The following is a 20,168-nucleotide window of genomic DNA, read 5'->3' as shown; positions in this document are numbered from 1 at the left end:
ATGTATTATTATCAAGGTGGTTGCTTATTAAAAACATGTGAACACATTACCTCTGAAAGCCCTTTTGATAAATAAATGGAAAATAAACATGAAAACTGTCTAATTAGTGCAATGACATAAATGTGTGTCGGTGTGAATGCTGCTGAATGAGCTCTTGTTCTGCTCTCAGCACAATGCCACCATTGACCCCTTTCTCCTGGTCAGAAGTCAGAGGGCAGTAAACAGCCAAACAACTTGTCCTAGTTAAAAATCACAGCGCTTCGTAATGTGCGTTGTGCACTATGTCTCCATGGAGCTCTTGTTGGTCCTGGTGTTTCCTCTCCATTGCCCTAGCTGTCAACACACGGCAAACCTCGTCAGCTCCAGATTTCTCTGGTGAGTGTTTTTTCTCTGATTTTGTGGCTGTGAGAGAGGAAATTCAGCATGTTGTCTTGGAGCGAACCTCTGAAAGGAAAGAGAACATTCTGTATTTTGTCTTTCAGGCAATCTTTGTCAGCAAACTGTAGTGTATCAGCTTAAGAGAGATGGGTGAGAGGGTCACAGAACTGTCCCATCCTCCTCCATTGTTTGAGGACAGTCCATATCGGAAAAGAAGGCAGTTATCCACATTAACCCATTCTGAACCAAAGACGAACATTTAGTGTAAAATTTAAGCCGAAGAAGTCCCAAATACACTATACTTTGGGCTTCAAAAGACATTAGTTTCATCAAATATGAAACCAGCTGCGGTGTTTTTGTGTTATTAAAAGTCTGTGTCCCTGACAAATGTTGGCTTCGTAATTCAGTTGTCCTCCTGTATAGTGCCTTCGAGTAATAATCAGCCAAGAATAGCTCATTGTGTCTATTTGAGTGTGTCTGTGCCTGGCACTGCATAACAGTAGGCTCCACAGATGCAGAATGGCCTAACCCAAGAGAGAGAGAGGGGTACAGGCTAAACATTACAATTGCCATTGATCCAGTTCCTTCTCACTGAATGCTTGTGGATAAGGTCCAGTGAAGGAACGGAGCCATGCATGTTTAGAACATAACAGTCTAAAAACCTGAGCTGCATGGATAAGTGGAGGACAAGAAAAAGACAAATGCTTCTAGGGAAGGAAATGTACTGCAGTATCCCTCATTTATGTTTTCCCAGATTTAAATCCCAAGTTCGCAGTACAGCGAACAGGAAGACCTCTTTTAAATCCTGTCAGGGTAATTTCCTCTGACTACATGGTGTCTTTGACCTCTGCCTCTCTCTTTCAATGCCGTTTTCTGATAGTGTTAGTGGAGAATTTGAAAGAAAGAATTCTTCATAACAGAAATCTGGTCGAGCTTAATTCAAGGTTTAAAGAAGTAAAATGTATTTTTAAAAAGTATTTCGTGATTATAGATATTTTTAGACTAATCCCCCCAAACAAAGTATTTATAAAATAATGCATAATGCATTAATGATAAAATTAAATGCAAAGGCGTGCCAATATTTTTTACAATTTTATTTTGTTTACCATTTTAACCTTGCAAATGACATTATTAAAATATTTAAAGTTGTGTGCTTTTTTTAAATAATTATTATTATTATTAATAACAGCATAAGCCCACTAAAACAAATAATGTTTTGATTTGATCATTTTCTATTTGATTTTAATATTTTATAATCATTTTTAGTAATGATTTAAATAATGTTCTTTTATGTTTATGTCAGAGGGTCATAAGAAAACAATCACTACTGTCACAGTTGAGAGCAGAGCAATTGCCAGAAATAACAGAAATAATTAGTAATTAAACCAACAAAAATATGTGCAAGAGGAAGACAATACAAAACCACAAATATTTAATAGTTATTCATGTTCATCTCATTTCTGTCCATGTAATGCACTTTTTTTTTTTTTTTTCTTCATGTTTTCATTTTATTTTTACATTTTTTTTTTCCCACTTCTGGGTTTCAACACAGTTGTAAATCTCTATTATTGTATTACTGTATTTGTAAGATTGAAACACAAGTTGTGGTTGAAACCTAAGAAGAGCTTTCTGCATCACAGAATTTTAATGTTAGCCACACCTTGCAACATTAGATAAGTGGGGGATTGGTTTGGCCATTGTCATTCTGCTGGATTTGCACTATTCACCAGCCTTGCAGAATCAGTGTACATTAGTTGTGGTCTACAATGTTGTTTTCTAAATGCATTTAAAATGCCTTGTTTGTACGCTGAGCAGTGACAGGCCTCTGACCTTCAGCCGACGTCTTCATAAATTTTCCTCGTAGATTACCTCCACAGGATCCTGAAGAACCACACTGCCCATGCGTGCGACGGAGAGACGCTGTCCATCAAATGCCCCACCAGAACATCTGTGGCTGTTCTCTCAGCATTTTATGGACGTCGTGTTCGAGTCCATATCTCTGCCCACACGCAAACCCAAACGTAACAGAGAGGAAAACACAGACTGTACATCAACCACAGCCATTCAGGTGTCTTTGTTGTGGATTTACTCATTCTTTAATTCCAGAGATAATTAATGAAAATCAATCAGAATGTGTTTGTTTTTCTATGTCTAGAAAGTGATGTCTGAGTGCCAGGATCGAGGGGAGTGTCAGATTCCTGTGGTGAGTCCTGTGTTTGGTCAAGATCCCTGCCCTGAAACCAGCAAATACATCATTGTCTCCTACAAGTGCAAGCCTGGTGAGACGACTATATTTGTGCTCGAGCAATATTTTGTAACCAAACTGGACAACGACCGTTACATGCACCCAAGTAATCATATTTATTTCCCTTTTGATTAAAAAGGCTTGTAAACACGTCAAATTGAAAGTGAACAGAAATAGTCCGATCAATAGGAACGGAATAATCACATTTTTCAAAACGATCCGAAATATACAGCTAATGAGTTTTTCTTCACCACAGAGCATCATCGTTCGAGAACGGTGTGTGAGAATGAGCGACTGAAGTTGGCCTGTAAAAATGACACGGTTTTGGCCATCTATTCAGCCACGTTTGGCCATCTGGAGCATGACAGCCTTGAGTGCCCTCAAGAGGCCAAAACGAAACCCGACATAGGTCTGACACTGAAATAACACACTCCTCCCATCTAGTGGGAAAGTTCTGCTACAACAGCAGAGGCACCAAATTATGTGTTCAGATCCTTTTTTTCCATTGTACAAATTACAACAGAGATCATTCAGTTAATGAGAATATGCTTGTTTCCTATTAGAGTGCTTGTCTCCGTCAGCCTTGAGGAGGGTGTCAAGGAAATGTCATGGCAGGACAAACTGCTCTGTACTGGCTGATGCTCAGGGATTTGGAGACCCTTGTTTCCCTGGGACTAAAAAGCACTTGAGTCTCCTTCACCTGCGGTGAGTTTTAGATAAACTACAATCTACTAGCTTATTCATTAATGTTAAACAATCGTAAAAATATTTACGCTGTTGTGCATTTAGTACCACGGTATCTACTGGAAGATGTTGGACGTGGAAACATAGATCCTTTCTTGCTATCTGATTATACACACGGTAAGAAAAATGCTTTTATATTGCAAATTCTCTTCATTGCTAATTTAATTTTTATAAGCTAGCTTGTGTTAAAAAGATGTATTTAACCTAATAACTACTGCTCATACTTTGTTTGCATATAAAAAAATACAGTTGTGGTCAAAGGTTTAAAGTCACCTCGCAGAAGCAACACAGAATTATTTTTACTGAATTAAAAATGCATTATTTTCTTGTGTGTTAATATTTTGCCGATTTTCTTTAAGCTGCATGTAAGATTTTGACCACAACTGCACAAGACTTATATATAACAGCTATATAACAGAACTGCCAGTCATCGGTTGTTGATGGTCTTGCTGACTGCTGGATCCATCCCATCTTCCCCCTTCACAGGAGGGTGGTATACTGGTCCCGGTGTGTCCAGACCACAAAACATTTTCACCAACTCTCTGGAAATCTTTTCCCAAATCCAGGGTATGTCAGATGTGTGGTCTGATCCCAGACTGTTCAAATGATTAGATGCAATTTTTACTTACTATTATTCATCTTTTTTTTTTTTTTTTTTTAGATATAATCAACTTTTTGTTGCATTTTAAAATGTACACATGAATATCGTTATATGCAGCATACACGTATCAGTACCATACATGCAGATAAACTATATACAAGTGCCAAATCCTTAGAGAACAAATGAGAGTATGAAAGATAGCTCATAGTTTGCTAACATCAGCAGTCAGCAATGGCCTTCTCACATGTGACCCTGAACCTCAAAACCAGACGTAAGTAGCTTGCGGGTATATTTGTAGCAATAGCAGAAATGCATAGTATAGGTCAAAAATCATTATAGGATATCGAGTACATTCCCTACCGTAAATAAAGCGAAATTTAATTTCTGATTAGTATTATTGCTAATAACTTAATTTGGACAACTTTATAGGACAGATTTTCAAATAGTATCTCCGTCAAATATTGTCAAATCAAACATTTATTCAGCTTTCCGATGATCTATAATTTAGAAAAATTGCCCCTTATGACTGGTTGTGTGGTCCAGGCAGGGTGGAAGTATCTTACTACTCGATTTATCCTCTTGTTGGTTCCGTTTTTGATTATATTGTTTATCAAATTTTATTTTCTTCATCTCGGCCTCTCTTTTCCATTTCTCCAAGGTCTTCCGGAGACAGTGGCTTTATACTTTGTTTCCGGTATCTGTGCTGGTCTATTCTTCTTGCTGTGTTTGTTCGGTCTCAAATCCACCCTGATCAGAGATCTGAAAGACCTTGCCTCTGAGCTAGGAGATGAGCTCAAGTCCTCCCACAGGACACAAGGAGGACTAATAGATGACTTTGATGACGACCACGCCTCCTTGCGGTTTTCGTTTCGCCACCTTGCACGCCCTTACCGCACGCCAGACGTGTTCAACCCAGAGTCTATAATGACCGTGGTGATGGAGGAGAGGAAGGATGAGGACAAACCTGAGATACCCAATGGAGACATCTGGCCTCATATCAACTCCAGCCCTTACGCCATGCACAAAATCAAAACCTCGTCTGCTTAATCTGGATATTTTCTGCTTATCTGACTGTCTTTCCTATTAAAAGAAGCTCTAATAATATGATTTAACATGAGTGAAGTTCAAGATTAAATTTTCTTAAATGTGTGACGTGAATTCGTGCTATCAAGCCACCTGATTGTTTTCTGAGTAGACTGTATTTATGTTTACATTTTCATATATAATTGTTTTTTTAATGATTCGGGATGGAAGTCTGTGATCTGAATTCGGCGGAGTGCACATTACAAATAAAATAATAGTGTGCTTCTATCAAACACAGCCATCCTGGTGTAATTTGGCTTTAATTTGTATTATCTAAAAACGTAATCTGTTCTGGGCGGTAGGCAACTACAATAATAATACACTTGCAACGATGCATCCAAAAGGACAACATCTATTGACATTTGAGATTTAGCAACAACTTTCCGTCTCATTAACATCAGGGCGTTTAATGGAAACTCCACGAAGTCAATATTTGAAGAGTGTCTTAACGCATACTCTGTTTACACACAGTAGTGCGAAAAAGTTGAGCATTTATGACGTGTAAAACACCCAGCGATGTTGTTGCGTCCGGGACAGCGCGGTGATGATGACCTCGGAACCCATACCTGACCGGTTATGCCTTGCAACATATTTCACCAACGTAAATCCTAATATAATCTGATATGTCATTGACGCGTTAACGCGACGACACACTTGTCATCAGCCGTGATCCGCGTTTAACCTATCGATTCGATATACATGCATGTATTCGATGGGTGTCGTTTTCTCCGGAGCTCAGTGACTCCGCGCCGGCTCACGAGCTCGCACTCTTGCGTCACTTGTGCGTCACTTCATTTTGGAGGAGCGAGTGTACCTTGTTTTTTCCCCTCACCCGTGTTTGTGCAAAACCCGTTTTACGGGCTAAAATCTTCCCGACTGATCGCTCAATCGTCTCTCAATAATCCCGGAAGAAAGGCTAGCGGCTCAGAACACACGCGGTGAGGGGTGGAGCCTGACATGAGAAAACAGTCGAGCTGAGTTTAGCCTGTTAGCTAGCCGCCTGACGGCTTTAATTCAACACATTAAACAACATTCGTGATGGAGTCTTCATTCGGGATGTCCGATAGCCAGTGTTTGGCCGTATCCTTTATTTGACAGCTCGGTTGTTCACTTTCATTTTGTATGGAACAGTAGCTATCTCTTTTAAAGTCATTTAGCTCTTAGCCTAGCTGTAATGGTAAAAAACATAACATGTATTTTCGTCTTCTCTTTGTATTAAAGAGGTTATACCGCATACAAACGTTGTCATTTTGGTTTGCTGTTGTCTCTCTTCTGTCAGACAGAAGTTACGCAAGTGTCTTGTGGTGAGCGTTTCGTTTATCTAAACATAGACTCTTATTTCTTACTTCTATAACTTGAACATCATTGCGTGACATAGTCATGTCATTTGATATGATGTGTTCGTAAGGTATGACATTATAGATGCAAGTTTATTATGTTAATAGAGTTTTAAATGCTTTTTTTACGTATCTTGAAGTATGACAGGGATTGTTTTATGACTTACCTAAGTTAATGAATTTACACAAAGTCCAACAAGTTTTTTGGTTGTGTGAGGAAGGGAGAAGGAGAGCCAAGAGGCGTCACACTTTCCACCCTTTTCCCTTTTCCTCTGCCTCCGGCTATCCAATTGAATCCTTGACAGTGATTTTTTTTCAGACTGTTAGAGGACATGAACTGAGAAATGGACAAAAAGAGCCAAGACTCCTCTCCTTGTTAGAGCGTTCTGGGCAGTTTAAGTAAGTAGACCCTGTTTGATCTCAGTTTTCTATTTCACATTTTTCACGTCTTTGCTGTTATACTAAACAATGTGGAAAACGTGATTAGTTGCATAAGTTAATTTTAAAGCTTGGGAAACATGAGCATCAGAGCAGCTGTTCAGTCTCTGTTAGGCTCATTCTGTCAGGTGGTTCATTACTACTGCCTGCCTGTTATTACACTGATTGTGTTGTCGTTTTTGGACTTTTTGACATGATTAGCAACCAAACCTACCAACACCAGTCCATCTAATTGCTAACTATCTAATGAGCATCTCTATCTTGAGAATGCAGCTGGCTTTTAACAGCCTGCTGCTATTTGTTTTTACATCCGATGGTTTTTACCGCATGTTCTCACCACAGGTGACGTTTTGAGTGTAAAAGCTTATCTTAGGCTCGGTGAGAATATGAATAAATATTTTTAGATTTTTGCAGCTGTGGTGTGCCAACTTTGCCCTTTGTTTGAGATTCTTGATTAGCAGCCCTAAAACCTAAACAATTCTCAAAAGTCTTGAATATCTAGAATACATTTACAACAGTATATTTTGTTATATCTGTGTTAGAAACACTCACACAACTGCGAGGGCGTTTCTAGTGCACTAGCAGAGGATATGGCTGTAAATTTGTCATCTTTCTGCAATAATCAAGCTCTTTTTTTTTTTTTTTTTCCTCTTTTGCAAAGTCATGGAAACACTGCCATTTTTTTATTTTTAATATTGCCGTTGAAGCACATGAGAATGCAAAAATCATATTTGTACTTTACTGCTTCTGAGAACCCCATGAATCCGACAGAAATATGAATCATATATTGCCCTAACCGCTGGTTGCTATAGATGTGAGAAGACTCTGTGAAAGATTGTGCAATGAGGCAGTGTGGCTTTTGTTGTGTGTGTTGGATGCCAGCGTGCTGCCCATTATCCTGCATTCCACCCTCGGTGTCCTGGAGCCTAATAAGCCTCACATGAGCACACAAACTCTTTAACTGCATTAAAACTGTACACACTCAGCTTTACTCAAAGCTCAAGAACTGACTGGGGAAAAAGAGGTCACACACATTATCTGTTGAATCCATGTACAATAACAATAAGAACAAAGTTAACAATAATATTAATAGATGTAAAAGTATGCATTGAAATCTGTCATGCAGATTACTTCTGCAGGTAGTTGTCCACATCAGCTCAAACAAAAACATGAAATGTTGTGTTTCTCCAGGACTAGTCTACAAAGTATGTTTTTAAAAGTATAATTTACCTAAAAATGAAAATAATTTAGCCATTTATTCACATATAAACATTGATCATGACATGCGGGGACAGAAATCTCTCATGTTTTGGGTTTCTCGTGAGGTTTGTGTTTTATAGATAAACACAATTCTTGCAGTGGTGCTTAGACAGAATAGACAGAATTTCTCTTTAACATGAACAGCATGAGCATCTTTGTGTAGATCATTGAAAGCGTAACCAGCTAATAAAATGTATATTTTTCATTCAGCCTGACAGACCTTTGGGGTGCATGGGAAGTGCTTGAACTACGCAACATTTGAGCTGTGATGTCAATGAAGCGTTAATGCGTGGCGTGGGTCCCACAAGTTAACCTCAGAGAAGGAGGAAATATTTTTGGCATGAGCAGAATATAACCATCAACGCTACACTGGGCTATTATTTGTATTGATCTAATGTGAGATTGCTTAGTAAGTCTGGGCCAGATTTTCCTTGTTCATGAGTGCCGCGTTTCCTGGCAACAGCTTCCATTACAGCAATTATTGTCTTCTGAGACTGAATGAGAGGGGCTCATTGGCAGCACAGAGGGGTTCTAGTCTTGCCTCCGCACGTTTGTATGGCACACTCAGGCAGTGAAATCTGAAGTTTTTTTCCAATAATCTACTGTAATTGAATTTCTCATGGAGCGAAATGGAGGTATGACCACGTTGAGAGGAACCTGATGCCCTGGAGTTGGCAGTTGTTCTTGTCAGAGAGTGAAATATAGTCTGCAATTAGCCCTCCAATATGCGTTTAGCCTGCTGCATTTCCATAAGCTTCCCTCCAACCTCTAAATTCAGAAGCTACATTTTTGATAAGATAAGGTTATGCTGGACCATAGATACAATACTGTTCAAAAGTTTGAGGTCAGTATGATTTTTCATAGTTTTTGAAAGAAGTGTGCTGACCAAGACTGCATTTATTTGATCTCGAATACAGTAAAATGGCTTGTGAAACAAATTTTTTGTAGTATATTTTAAAATTGGATCTTGTGATGGCAAATCTGACTTCATTTCTAATTAGTTACATTAAAAACATGTTAAAACCACTTAATATTTTTGTGAAAACCTTGATATAGTTTTTTCCTGAATTCTTTGGTGGATATAAAATTCAAAAGAACAGCATTTATTTGAAATGTAAAAATTAGGTTTTAGGCCTAATTTCTAAAAAAAAAATAATAATAATAAAAATCTTACTAAACCTAAACATTTTGAAGGATAGTACATTACAGAGTGTTGCATCCTAAACATAAAAAGTAAGCATTTTTAAAAATTAAATGCTAAATATATCAACTGAATTGATAAAGGAAGTCTTGTGAGAAAGGTTATCCATTCTTATACAGCATTTCATGAATGAATCTCTTGTTGCTAGGTTGGATATTTTGGCAAACCCTGAAGCAATTGTATTAAGCCCAGTGCCCCAGCTGTCCATCCCCATCAATAACAATTTTCAGATAGTACGAGGTAAGCTAACGACTATTTATAGTTTACCAAAATACTTTGTAACAGTGTGAATACATTTGCTCTCACTATAATATTTTTCTGCATGAACAAACCTTTGCTGTCTATCTGTGAGGCATAGATATAAGCACTGTTTTGAATGATGATATCTCCCTCTCCTGAGCAAATATTTGAAAATCATTTGTCACCATTGAGGGCAGGTTATGTTTTATATTTCCTGGTACTTTCCTCTTAAAATCTGTTTCTAACTTACTTTTTAATTTCCTATTTCAGAGGCTGAAGAAGCGCTTCTTATTGACTTCTCGATTAACTGTAAGTTTTAATTAGCCTTTTGTTTTATACAGTGTGTATATATATATATATATATATATATATATATATATATATATATATATATATATATATATATATATATATATGTGTGTGTGTATGTATATGTCTATGTTTATAGTGTATTTAAAAAAATTGTTACATAATTTATAGTTAAAACACATCAGGCTGTAAGGAGCTTATTGTAGCAGCATTCAGATTAAGCAGCTTATTGCTACTCTTATCCAATTCATTTTATTTTTGTAAATTATAATATGAAATGGTAGAAGCTTATATGATTCGTAATGAATATTGTCTTAATAAATAATTAATGATGAACCTGACCAAAGCTTGCTTTTGCTAATAAATAAATTGCATAGCTGTGATGCTTGGATGTGAATCTATGACAAAATGTTCTTCAACAGCGACAGTACGGTTTTTTCGCTTCAAGGCTAACGAACACCAGAGCTTCTGCTTGAGCTGCAGGATGACATTCACACTCAGTCCTTCTTGCAGCATGTGAAGGAGGCCAAACAGCAAGGTGATACCCCTGCACAGAATGCAGCCACAAACATCAAGCCACATTTCTTATTTATTAACTACTCTAATCATTTATTTACCAGGGTAACCAACACCCAGATTTATAGGTTTGTCGTAATGAATGCTTCCTGGAAGAATTTGACCTTAGTGTCAGACAGAAAGTTTGACACATAACACTTTAGGGTTGGTTTACATTGTTACAACCACAATCCAGTCAAAGGTTAGGCCACGTGCTGCATGATTTCTCTTTACATGATTTGTTACCTCACTGATTGAAAATCAGTCTTTCCAAATCTCTCCTTAGAGGCTTTAGTTCTTGACATCGTCCATTGATATTTTACAGGGTGCCTATGCAAGGTCTATGTAAGGTTGGAATACACTACACGACTTTAAAAATAAACAAATGTTGAAACTCTATCTTCATATAATCAGTAGGCATCATACGATTGCTGACTTTGTAAATGGTTACATAAAAAAACCTGAGCATTACACACTACCAGACTTGCTCCTAACACAACAGAAAAATTGCTTTGTTTAGGATTTGTCAGGTTAGCGTGTATACAATCTTTTTGCTTTATGGCATTTGGTGAACTGCAAATATATGAATATGAATTGTGTATTCTTTGCCTTCTGACTTTTGCCCATGAATCTCTGACTGCCCAAAATCATCAGACTGGGTTTGACGTTTTGTTTTTGTTTTGTTTTTTTGTCCAGACAGCAAATTGGGACAAAAATCATAGTGTATTTCTTTCTGCCTTTACAAGACACTGTCAGTAATACTTCAAAATCAATGCTGACGACTAAAAACATTCCTAAAAACATTAAACATCACTGTTAAATGGTCCTTCTTTAGCTGAGAAGAGGAGTTCACTGCCCAGAAAGATGGAGCCTGTTGTACCTGTTCCAGTAAAAGATTGTGTTCCAGTCCCACCTCAAAGAGGAACCTCCAAATCCACCTCAAATAACATCAACAATAGCACTTTAGTAAAGCCCTCAAAAACAGGTATGGAAAAAAAACGGCACACATAATACATTAGACATATACACCAAAGGCAGTAGTTGTTAGTCAATTGTCACTCATAATCCTGCTGGTCCGTTCCTCTCTGTTTCTAGACTCCGCCTTCTCAATTGCCACTGATTTTGGCTTTGAAGAGAAGAAAAACCAGCAAAACCGTATAGTTGCACAAAGAGAGCCACCTCCTCCACCACTGCCCCCTCTTCCCCCTCGGAAGGGCACAGCATCGACTAACCACACTGCAGGCCCAACTACCAAAGAAAGGCCACCATCTGCACAAAGCTCTACACCTGTTAGAAATGAGTGAGTGCTCCTGGTCTTAAATGCAGATTCCTGTGGATTTTCAGTTGTGCTGAATTTGTTGCTGTTTGTCATTACAGATTTCAGTCTGTAGACCGCTCCAGTTCCTGGTCTGACAGCCCGTCCAACTACACCATGAGACAGGCCATGATGAGCACGCATGCAGGGTCAAGGGAAGGCCTGCTCAAGTATCGCCTCAGCAAGAAGGAAAAGGAATACGTGGACATTAAGAACTTTCGGTAAACATAACATAACATGCCTGAGAATGTGTAATTGATTTAGATTGGATTAATTCCTGGTATTTTATGGAGTTACTATTTTACAGGTTCTTCACTGGCACGTGGAATGTGAATGGCCAGTCTCCTGACAGCAGTCTTGAGCCCTGGCTGCGCAGTGACCCAGACCCTCCAGATGTATATGCACTGGGGTGAGTGGCAGAACATGTAGCTTTTTGAAGCATGCAAATGGTGCAATATTTGGGAAACCTGTTTGGAAACAGTCACAGTTTTGTAACATTTTAAATATTTCACTTTTAATAAATTGTTGTACATTGTTAATTGTCCATTTGTAGAGTTGATTGATTATGTTCATATTGAATTGTTTCGTTTTTTTGGCAGATTCCAAGAGTTGGACCTGAGTACAGAGGCATTTTTCTACATGGACTCATCCAAAGAACAGTTATGGGTTGATGCAGTAGAGAGAAGCCTCCATCCTAAAGCCAGATACATACGGGTGAGATTAAAATGAAAAGATCAGTCTCATCTTTTTTGTGTCATCCTGTTGTGAAGAAAGTATGTGATGCTTGCTTAGATTTTGCGTGAACCTTTAATGAGGCTCTGCATCCTGTCTTCAGATCCGTATCATTCGTCTAGTCGGAATGATGTTAGTGGTGTATGTCAACAAGGAGCACAAACATCACATTCGAGAGGTTGCTTCTGAGTCTGTTGGAACTGGCCTCATGAATAAAATGGTACGTTTGAATTCATAACAATAGGAAGTGGTTTATAAAAACAGGAAGGCTAGAAGTGCTATCGCTTGGCATAAAATGTGTATCTTTTATTATATTTGCTTATGGTGTAATCTTAGAATGGTATTGATTACAGAAATTACCACAAAACAAATGATACATCCCTTCTTTCAGCAGATCAGTGTCAATAACCTGATATGATTTAACCCACTTTTATTACTCCATTATTATAGGGGAATAAAGGAGGAGTGGCTGTGCGTTTTGTGTTCCATAATACAAGCTTCTGCTTCGTAAACTCTCATTTGGCAGCTCATGTGGATGATTATGAGCGACGGAACCAGGACTACAAAGACATATGTGCTCGCATGAGTTTTCACCTGCTGGAATACCCCCCTCTCAATATAGTCAAACATGAGTGAGTTTCACTTACATCTAGTTGTAGGCATTTTTTAAGCTGATTTTAGATTAGATAGCAGAATTTCTTTTAAAGCTGATATTGGGTCAATATTTAAATGATTCAATGGTTATGATTTCTTCTCAAAGTGTGGTGATTTGGCTCGGAGATCTCAACTACAGGCTGTGTTTGCCTGATGCTGGGGAGGTAAAAAGACTTATTGAGGATAAAGAGTTACGGAGGCTTCAGGAGTATGATCAGGTAAGACCTTTCAGTGAAGATAGATTCTTATTATATTTCAGAACCTAATTATGTTAGCTATTCTTTTTTCTCAAAAGTAAAAGCACACTCAATAGCACAATTAATAGCGTCTTCTGTTTCCCATTGCCAGCTGAACATTCAGAGAAAGACTAAACGTGCCTTCACTGACTTCATGGAAGGGGAGATTAATTTCATCCCTACTTACAAATATGATGCTAAATCAGACCGATGGGACTCAAGGTAAAGTTCTTGGAGATTAAGACCTCTTCTTTTATATATAATTGTTTGCAGCTCTTACAATGAAAAAATTAGGTTGACACATCATGATTTGGTTTTGTCATTGACAGTGGGAAGTGTCGAGTCCCTGCCTGGTGCGACCGTATCCTCTGGAGGGGGAGCAGCGTGAAGCAGCTTCACTATCGTAGTCACATGGAGCTTAAGACCAGTGATCACAAACCTGTCAGCTCTCTCTTCAGTGTCGGGGTGAGGTTTACTTCTTTTATCATGCTTCAAAAAGGAGATAAGAGATTGATTGATTTTATGTGTGCTGCAGGTGAAGATGGTGATTGAGCAGCGCTACAAAAAGGTGTTTGAAGAGATTGTGCGGACATGGACAGGATGGAAAATGACTTTCTGCCCTCTTTGTCCCTAACACGACGGGAGGTGAGTAATGACATAGACCCAGACAGGGCGGTGTGTTGGTCTGCCTCTAGTCTTTCTGAGATCCTACTATATCGGAAGAGGATTGATAATGTTTGCACAATCTTAGCATTTATCTGCACTGTGGGTGGATTGTGGGGCTGATCACATGTGCCTACAATATTGATCATTATAAGCAATGTTTGAGTGAGAGATCAGCATAGAATGATTTCTGACTATTCAGCTTTGCCTAAAACCTTTGAATTGTCTTATATGTTCTTACTGCCTCATCATATAATACCTGTTCTTCATTCTATAGTTCATTTTTGAGAATGTGAAGTTTCGTCAGCTTCAGCGTCAGAGTTTTCTCATTACGAATGATGGACAGGTCCCTTGCACCTTCGCCTTCATTCCCAAACTCAATGATTCTCAATATTGTAAGCCCTGGCTACGTGCTGAGCCCAGCGAAGGAGTACTAGAACCTAGTGAGTATCTCATGTTGTGAAAGTATTTGATCATTTCTCCATTTATTTCCTTTTTACCCAATGTCAGGGCTGGACTTATTTTAGAAAATGATTACATTTTGATAAAGATTTGTATCCTTGTTGTTCATTCCAGAAGGACCACAGAATTGCACAGAAAAATTTTTATTTTTTTTTTGCAGATGACACCATAGAGATCTTCCTGGAGGTTTATGTCAGTAAAGACTCTGTGACACTGCTAAACTCTGGTGAGGATAAAATCGAGGATATCCTGGTGCTTCATCTGGACCGGGGAAAAGACTACTTCATTACTGTGGCGGGAAACTACCTGCCCAGCTGTTTCGGCACATCTTTAGAGACCCTGTGCCGTATGAAGAAGCCCATACGTGAGATCCCCATCACCAAACTCATTGATCTGGTGAGGCACAGGCCGCAGCTTCAGCTGATTAGATGGGTTATAACCACAGAATGGCTGACATTGCAAAAGCTGTCTTCCTTTCTTTCTTTGCAAGTGGAAGGTCATGACAGACAGTGGCTAGTACTTATGGCTACAGATTTTAGATAATAGATGACTTTCAGGTTTGACTTGATTGCAACTTGAGGCTAGAATGAAGAAGTCATGTACAGAAATAAATGTTATATGATGCAGGTTTTCTATCTGTAGCAATAGGTCATCATACAAACCACCCATGCTGTTCATAACTGTTCCATTTAGAGAGTACTCAATCATCTTTAGTTATTTTATGTTTCTATCTCTCTGCTGATCACCTATGATAGCTGAAAGCTGCTTATCTGTGATTATGCAATACTTGCTTTGTGTTCTCATTGATTACGCAATGTTTCTCTATTGTCTCATCTCCTCCCTTCTTTTACTCTTCATCTCTGACTACTTCTTTCCGACCAATCATTTTGGGTCTGCATGACTCTCAGGGAGAGGATAGCTGCATGGAAAAGGTAAAGTCCCTCTTCATCTGCAGAAAAGACTATTACGTTACACAATAGGACAGCTGCAAATATTATGGCCTACATGTGTGATTGAGGGTGACTTTGTCCTGCTTTAAATGTTTGTCCCAGTGTGACAGTGTCTCTATGTGCTTGCCCATTCTTACAGGTCAGCTTGGTGCAGTCACTCTGTTGGTTCAGGCTAATGAAAGTTACTGAGGCTTGAATCTCTCTGCTTGAATTCTGCCCCTCCTGTTCCCCACCCTGTTCACTGCTCACCAGCCAACAATATTAGATTAGTAGAGAGAGAGAAAGCAGCTCACAGCATGGTGAAATCAGCCTCACAAATCAGTGTTTGTAATTTGAAGTTTACTGTTTTTGTAGTGTAAGAGTTTTTGCCTCTGTGTCTCAGCATGATTTGCATTTCTACTAACTGCATGAGTCCCCTTATATTGTTTAACGGTCTTGGGGCTGTAACATGTTTCATTGTGCGTATAAGAGAGAGAAGAGTGATATTTCCCATCTTTCAAATACTACATGGATGAATTTGTGGTCATTCTCCAAGTTTTTTTGGAACTACCTTCAACATCTGTATTTTAAAAGCAATTTTCACTAAAGGATACAAATTAAAATTATAAATATTACATTATATAAAGGTTTTCAACTATAATTTGAATGTTTTTAAGCTGCAAAACAGCATATTAGAATGATTGTTATAGGATCAAGTGACTCTAAAGCCTAGAGTGATGGCTGCTGAAAATTCAGCTTTGTACTTAACTGTTTTCTATTTAAATATATATATATATATATATATTTTTAATTGCAATATTTCACACTTTTTGAGCAAATAGATGCAGCTTCGGTGAGCATAACATGCAAAATTAAGCATTTAAAAACCTCAACATCTTTTAATAGGTTATGTATACAGTATAAGTAAAAATTATTTGTTAGTATTTCCCTCTAAAATTTTAAGTTCTTCAAATGATTTTAATTCTGGCTGTGACAATTTGAAGAACTTTAACTGTTGAATACAGTTGAGAAATTAATAGTTCAACAAAAAGTATACAAAAGTATAGGATCTAAAAAAAAAAAGTGCTGTATTAGTGGAAAGTGCTACAATATATAGACTGTGATCATTTCTCTATTTCACAGGAGAAAGCCCGGATGAATTTCTTGTTGGACAGTGCAGGAACAGAGGATAAACCTCTGAAGATTCCCAAAGAGGTCTGGTTGCTTGTTAATCACCTCTACACCAAGGCCTGTCAGCAGGTAAACACAATAAAGCGTGAATACACCAATGATTAACCATCACATCTTAAATTACTAACATTACTAAATTACTAACACTATTTATTTATTTATTTATTTATTATTATACACAGGAGGACCTTTTCCAGACCCCTGGCCTGCAAGATGAGCTACAAAATATTATTGACTGCTTGGACACCAGCATTCCTGATTCCATCCGTATCCTTTTCCACCAAAAGATATATATATATAAATATGTTTATATATGGAAAGGACAAGTTTTTCCCAGCAGATAAATTACTGCTTGGTACAAATCTCTTTAAAGGGCACTCAGAGTTACATAGCATAGAAATGCTAATGTCTGTCAGTTCAGTGAATGTGACCCAGTGGCTCCCTTTAAAACTGCTCTGACTGGCTGGACTCTCCCACACAATTCATCCCTGTTCTGCTGAGAGACTGAGAATGTTTCTTCTGTCCTACTGTAATGATGCTGGAGACATCCCTAGAGACGCTGTGTGCCTTCTTTTCTTTCCCTCTCTTTTCTTTTTTTTCTGCTGCCATATTTTCTCTTCCTTATGCTATTTGCATTCTCACTGTTCTCTGTGGTTCTCCTTGACTGTTGGTTAGCTGGCTCTAATCACTCCAGTTGCAGAAGCACTATTGATCTTTGGAGGCTCTTCCCGAGCCTGTGCTGTGTTATGAACTCTACCAGCGCTGTCTGGAATGCTCTCATGACAGCCGCCTGTGCAAACAGGTAAACATGCATGCGTAGAGTTTCAAGGCTGTGCATTTAATATGCTGTTTGGGATAGGGTGGGTAATCTATGCATGTTCTTGTTTCAGTTCCTGTTCACAAACGTTCAGAATTATTCTGCATTCGTGTATTTTAATTCATGATTTGCATGTGTTTCATTGTCTATGTGTCTTTCAGATATTGATGTAACTTAAACAGAATTAACAATGGGGTCTAAACTATTTAGTTCAATTTGCTGTTTATTTATCAACAAAAACAAAGTAGTATTTTTAGAAATAAAGTTTAAGGATTACTTCTTTGTTTTACTCTAAACGACAGCTAATATCTCAGCTCCCACGAGCCCATCGCAATGTGTTCCGCTACCTGATGGCCTTCTTGAGAGAATTACTTAAACACTCGATTGACAACAACCTGAACGCCAACCTCCTAGGTGAGTCTGACTTTCCCAAGTGCCAGCACATTGTGAACACACGGGTGCGTTAATGTAGCATCTCTTCTTTTACCTCTTCCTCAGCTACTCTCTTCGCAAGCCTCCTCGTTCGGCCGCCTCCCAACCTTGCTGGCAAACAGACGTCACATGACCGCCAGAAAGCCAACGACTTCATACTAGGGTTTCTAATGGCAGGCGATGAAGACTGAAAAAAAAGGACCGCAAAACAAGGTGTTATGCCTTCTCTCAGAGGTGTTCAGGTGGAGCAGAAAGACATTTGAGGTGTGTTTGTGGCTGGTCTTCTGCGAGATATATGGGCCACCCTGCACTAAGATGGCTGACTGCCTCCGTGATAAGTTTGGCACTGTTGGACAGTGCCTGTTTTGCACAGACACTGCCCACTGGTTACATTACATTATTTTTCTGTTCCTGCTTCAGAGGAATAGATGTCAGTTTATTTCTCTGTAGTATTAATAACTACACTTTAACTCTTACAAACCTCATCTTTTTGACTGTAGCATCTATAATGCTATGTGCAACCCCACTTTCTTTGGTTTTGTCCTCTGGATCGGAGTGCTGTAATGCCAAATCCAACATTTCTGGCCAGATTTGACTGAATGTGTTTGATGTGACTCATGGGCACACACAAGAAAAGACTGTGTTACACTAAAGGAAAGCCATGTTGTGGAGATTGTACCGACTGCTGCTGCCCAGGTTAAACGCTCCTTCAGAGCACCATTTTCCACATGTCTCATATTCCTTTTCTCCTTCAACAATGACCTTCACCGAATTGTTTCCTACAAAGTGACTTTGACAATCGACTACCTTTCAGAGTTTAGGAGAAGTCTGGACTATGATATTTACTCAGTTCTATCTGAATCATGATGAATCAGCCGACATTGTCTGTTGTGGTGTGCACGTGTTATTTTTGTTTTCCTGTCTCCTACACAGTTGTCCTCAGCATTGGGCATTTGGATGTCCTCCACAGATGAATGCAAGTCTGTTTTCTGTCACAAAAACACTCTCTGGTCCCCTCGTCTGTCTGTTATAATGGCACAAACTTAATTATTAGTCGCCTTTATTAATGGCAACAAGCGTATGAGGTTGCCTTCATTAGATCTGGGCTATGGCTCTGAAACGTATTCTTTTGAAGTCTTACTCTTTTACAGCTTTGTTCTGGATCCTATCGTTCTACAGAGACAATAACATTTTAACCAATGTGCTCAGTGAGTCTTTTATCATCTTTTATCTGTCATGTCTTGTAATGAAGACAGAGTTGTGGTCCTTCTATTTATATGTACGTTGAGTGTTACGCTAACCCAGACTGGGATAATGTTGTGTATGTTTACTTTGTGTTCTTTGTTGGTGTTGTTTCATGTTTCATTTACACATTCTGTTTCCGTGTAGTGACATCCTGGCATACGTTTCATTCTCGAACTCATAGTACATATTGGGAAATTCTAAGGATTTTGCTGGTTTTTAACTTTTTGTGCCAGTCAGTCTGGTTTGGTACTACAGTGTGTAAAGAGGAAGTCTCCTCCATTGTACTCGTATTATTCATCACCCCATTGCTAAAATATTATTGTAGCATAAACCACCAAAGCTGTTTCTCCACAATGTGTGTGACATTGTTGCCTCTGTCCATTTAGCAGCGTTTCCTCAAAAGCTCACAGGAAACGCTTTGTGTGAGTTGCATCTTGGAAAAAGAGTTGTAAGCAGTTTCTGACCAACTCGTTGTTCTGCCTTCCCTTACTGTCAGAAAAAAGTGCATAAATTGTAGTTTTAGGCATATATAGCTTGTGACAGTACACACAAAGGGCAACTTTGTGCCTTACCTAATATGTACCTTTTAAGTAATATTGTGCAATTTAGGGATAAATGAGTTACAAAGATGTCCTTGAGATACTGACCCAATGACAAGCTGTTACCATTTCTGCACTTTTTTTCCTGAGAGTTAAACTCTGAGTAGTGCTGTTCTGTGAATGATATTGGCTGTGGTTTGAAGTCATCCGATGATCTCAGATGTCTAAATCTCCTCACATCCTCTGCCATGTTTACAAGCCCCCTGTGTCTGAGCTTTCTGTTGGGCTTATTTCTTTCTAATTTCTGCTTTGGAAAGGGCCGCCATGGAGCTCGACTGACTTATTCAAACACTTATCGCCTGAATCATTCTTTTCATTGCCAATAGATGATGGTTTTGGGACGACCTCATTGCAGGAGACAGAAATGCAGAAGGCCATTACACAGATTTCTGGTGTGCTGTGATCACCACCCTGCCTGTTTGTTTATTGTTGTGACCTGTCTTTCTATCCATTCAGTTTTTGTAACGATGTTTCTGGTACTTTGCAGATGGGTACATGCACA

At 38.7% G+C, this 20,168-nt stretch overlaps 3 protein-coding genes across 3 annotated transcripts; all 3 read left to right on the top strand.

Moving 5' to 3' along the window:
• The first annotated feature begins 189 nt into the window (after window positions 1-189).
• Window positions 190-5,284, top strand: si:ch73-335m24.2 (protein eva-1 homolog C). Its single transcript, XM_043257131.1, is given in 11 exon segments — window positions 190-375; window positions 2,243-2,362; window positions 2,365-2,405; window positions 2,408-2,446; window positions 2,534-2,657; window positions 2,880-3,032; window positions 3,187-3,310; window positions 3,312-3,328; window positions 3,413-3,484; window positions 3,854-3,934; window positions 4,627-5,284. Coding segments are annotated over 11 exon segments (1,254 nt in total). The 5' UTR covers window positions 190-281; the 3' UTR covers window positions 5,016-5,284.
• Window positions 5,285-5,434: 150 nt separating this feature from the next.
• Window positions 5,435-9,890, top strand: LOC122357666 (inositol polyphosphate 5-phosphatase OCRL-like). Its single transcript, XM_043257133.1, has 4 exons — window positions 5,435-6,131; window positions 6,708-6,787; window positions 9,436-9,527; window positions 9,798-9,890. The coding sequence occupies exons 1-4, from the start codon at window positions 6,090-6,092 to the stop codon at window positions 9,845-9,847; spliced, it is 264 nt and encodes an 87-aa protein (XP_043113068.1). The 5' UTR covers window positions 5,435-6,089; the 3' UTR covers window positions 9,848-9,890.
• Window positions 9,891-10,293: 403 nt separating this feature from the next.
• LOC122357664 (inositol polyphosphate 5-phosphatase OCRL-like) lies at window positions 10,294-19,265 on the top strand. Its single transcript, XM_043257130.1, is given in 23 exon segments — window positions 10,294-10,374; window positions 11,227-11,376; window positions 11,487-11,691; window positions 11,769-11,927; window positions 12,014-12,115; window positions 12,306-12,420; window positions 12,542-12,658; window positions 12,889-13,070; window positions 13,199-13,310; window positions 13,441-13,550; window positions 13,658-13,793; window positions 13,864-13,915; window positions 13,918-13,973; window positions 14,269-14,434; window positions 14,614-14,849; window positions 15,362-15,385; window positions 16,526-16,642; window positions 16,756-16,840; window positions 17,249-17,265; window positions 17,267-17,289; window positions 17,291-17,375; window positions 17,693-17,804; window positions 17,889-19,265. Coding segments are annotated over 22 exon segments (2,457 nt in total). The 5' UTR covers window positions 10,294-10,374; window positions 11,227-11,255; the 3' UTR covers window positions 18,014-19,265.
• The last annotated feature ends 903 nt before the right edge of the window (window positions 19,266-20,168 follow it).

Source organism: Puntigrus tetrazona, chromosome 14 (genome assembly GCF_018831695.1).
Source record: "Puntigrus tetrazona isolate hp1 chromosome 14, ASM1883169v1, whole genome shotgun sequence".
Taxonomy (NCBI): Eukaryota; Metazoa; Chordata; class Actinopteri; order Cypriniformes; family Cyprinidae; genus Puntigrus; species Puntigrus tetrazona.
Note: the sequence above shows the minus strand (reverse complement) of the source record. Positions and strands in the feature narration are given on the sequence as shown.

What these genes read in the sequence shown, in the direction of transcription:
- LOC122357666 (XM_043257133.1), top strand. Translation starts at nt 6,090, where the DNA reads ATGGAGTCTTCATTCGGGATGTCCGATAGCCAGTGTTTGGCC. An exon ending in CCGATAGCCAGTGTTTGGCC is followed by an intron (nt 6,132 to 6,707) that starts GTATCCTTTATT and finishes ATTTTTTTTCAG; the next exon opens with ACTGTTAGAGGACATGAACT. An exon ending in CAATTTTCAGATAGTACGAG is followed by an intron (nt 9,528 to 9,797) that starts GTAAGCTAACGA and finishes TTCCTATTTCAG; the next exon opens with AGGCTGAAGAAGCGCTTCTT.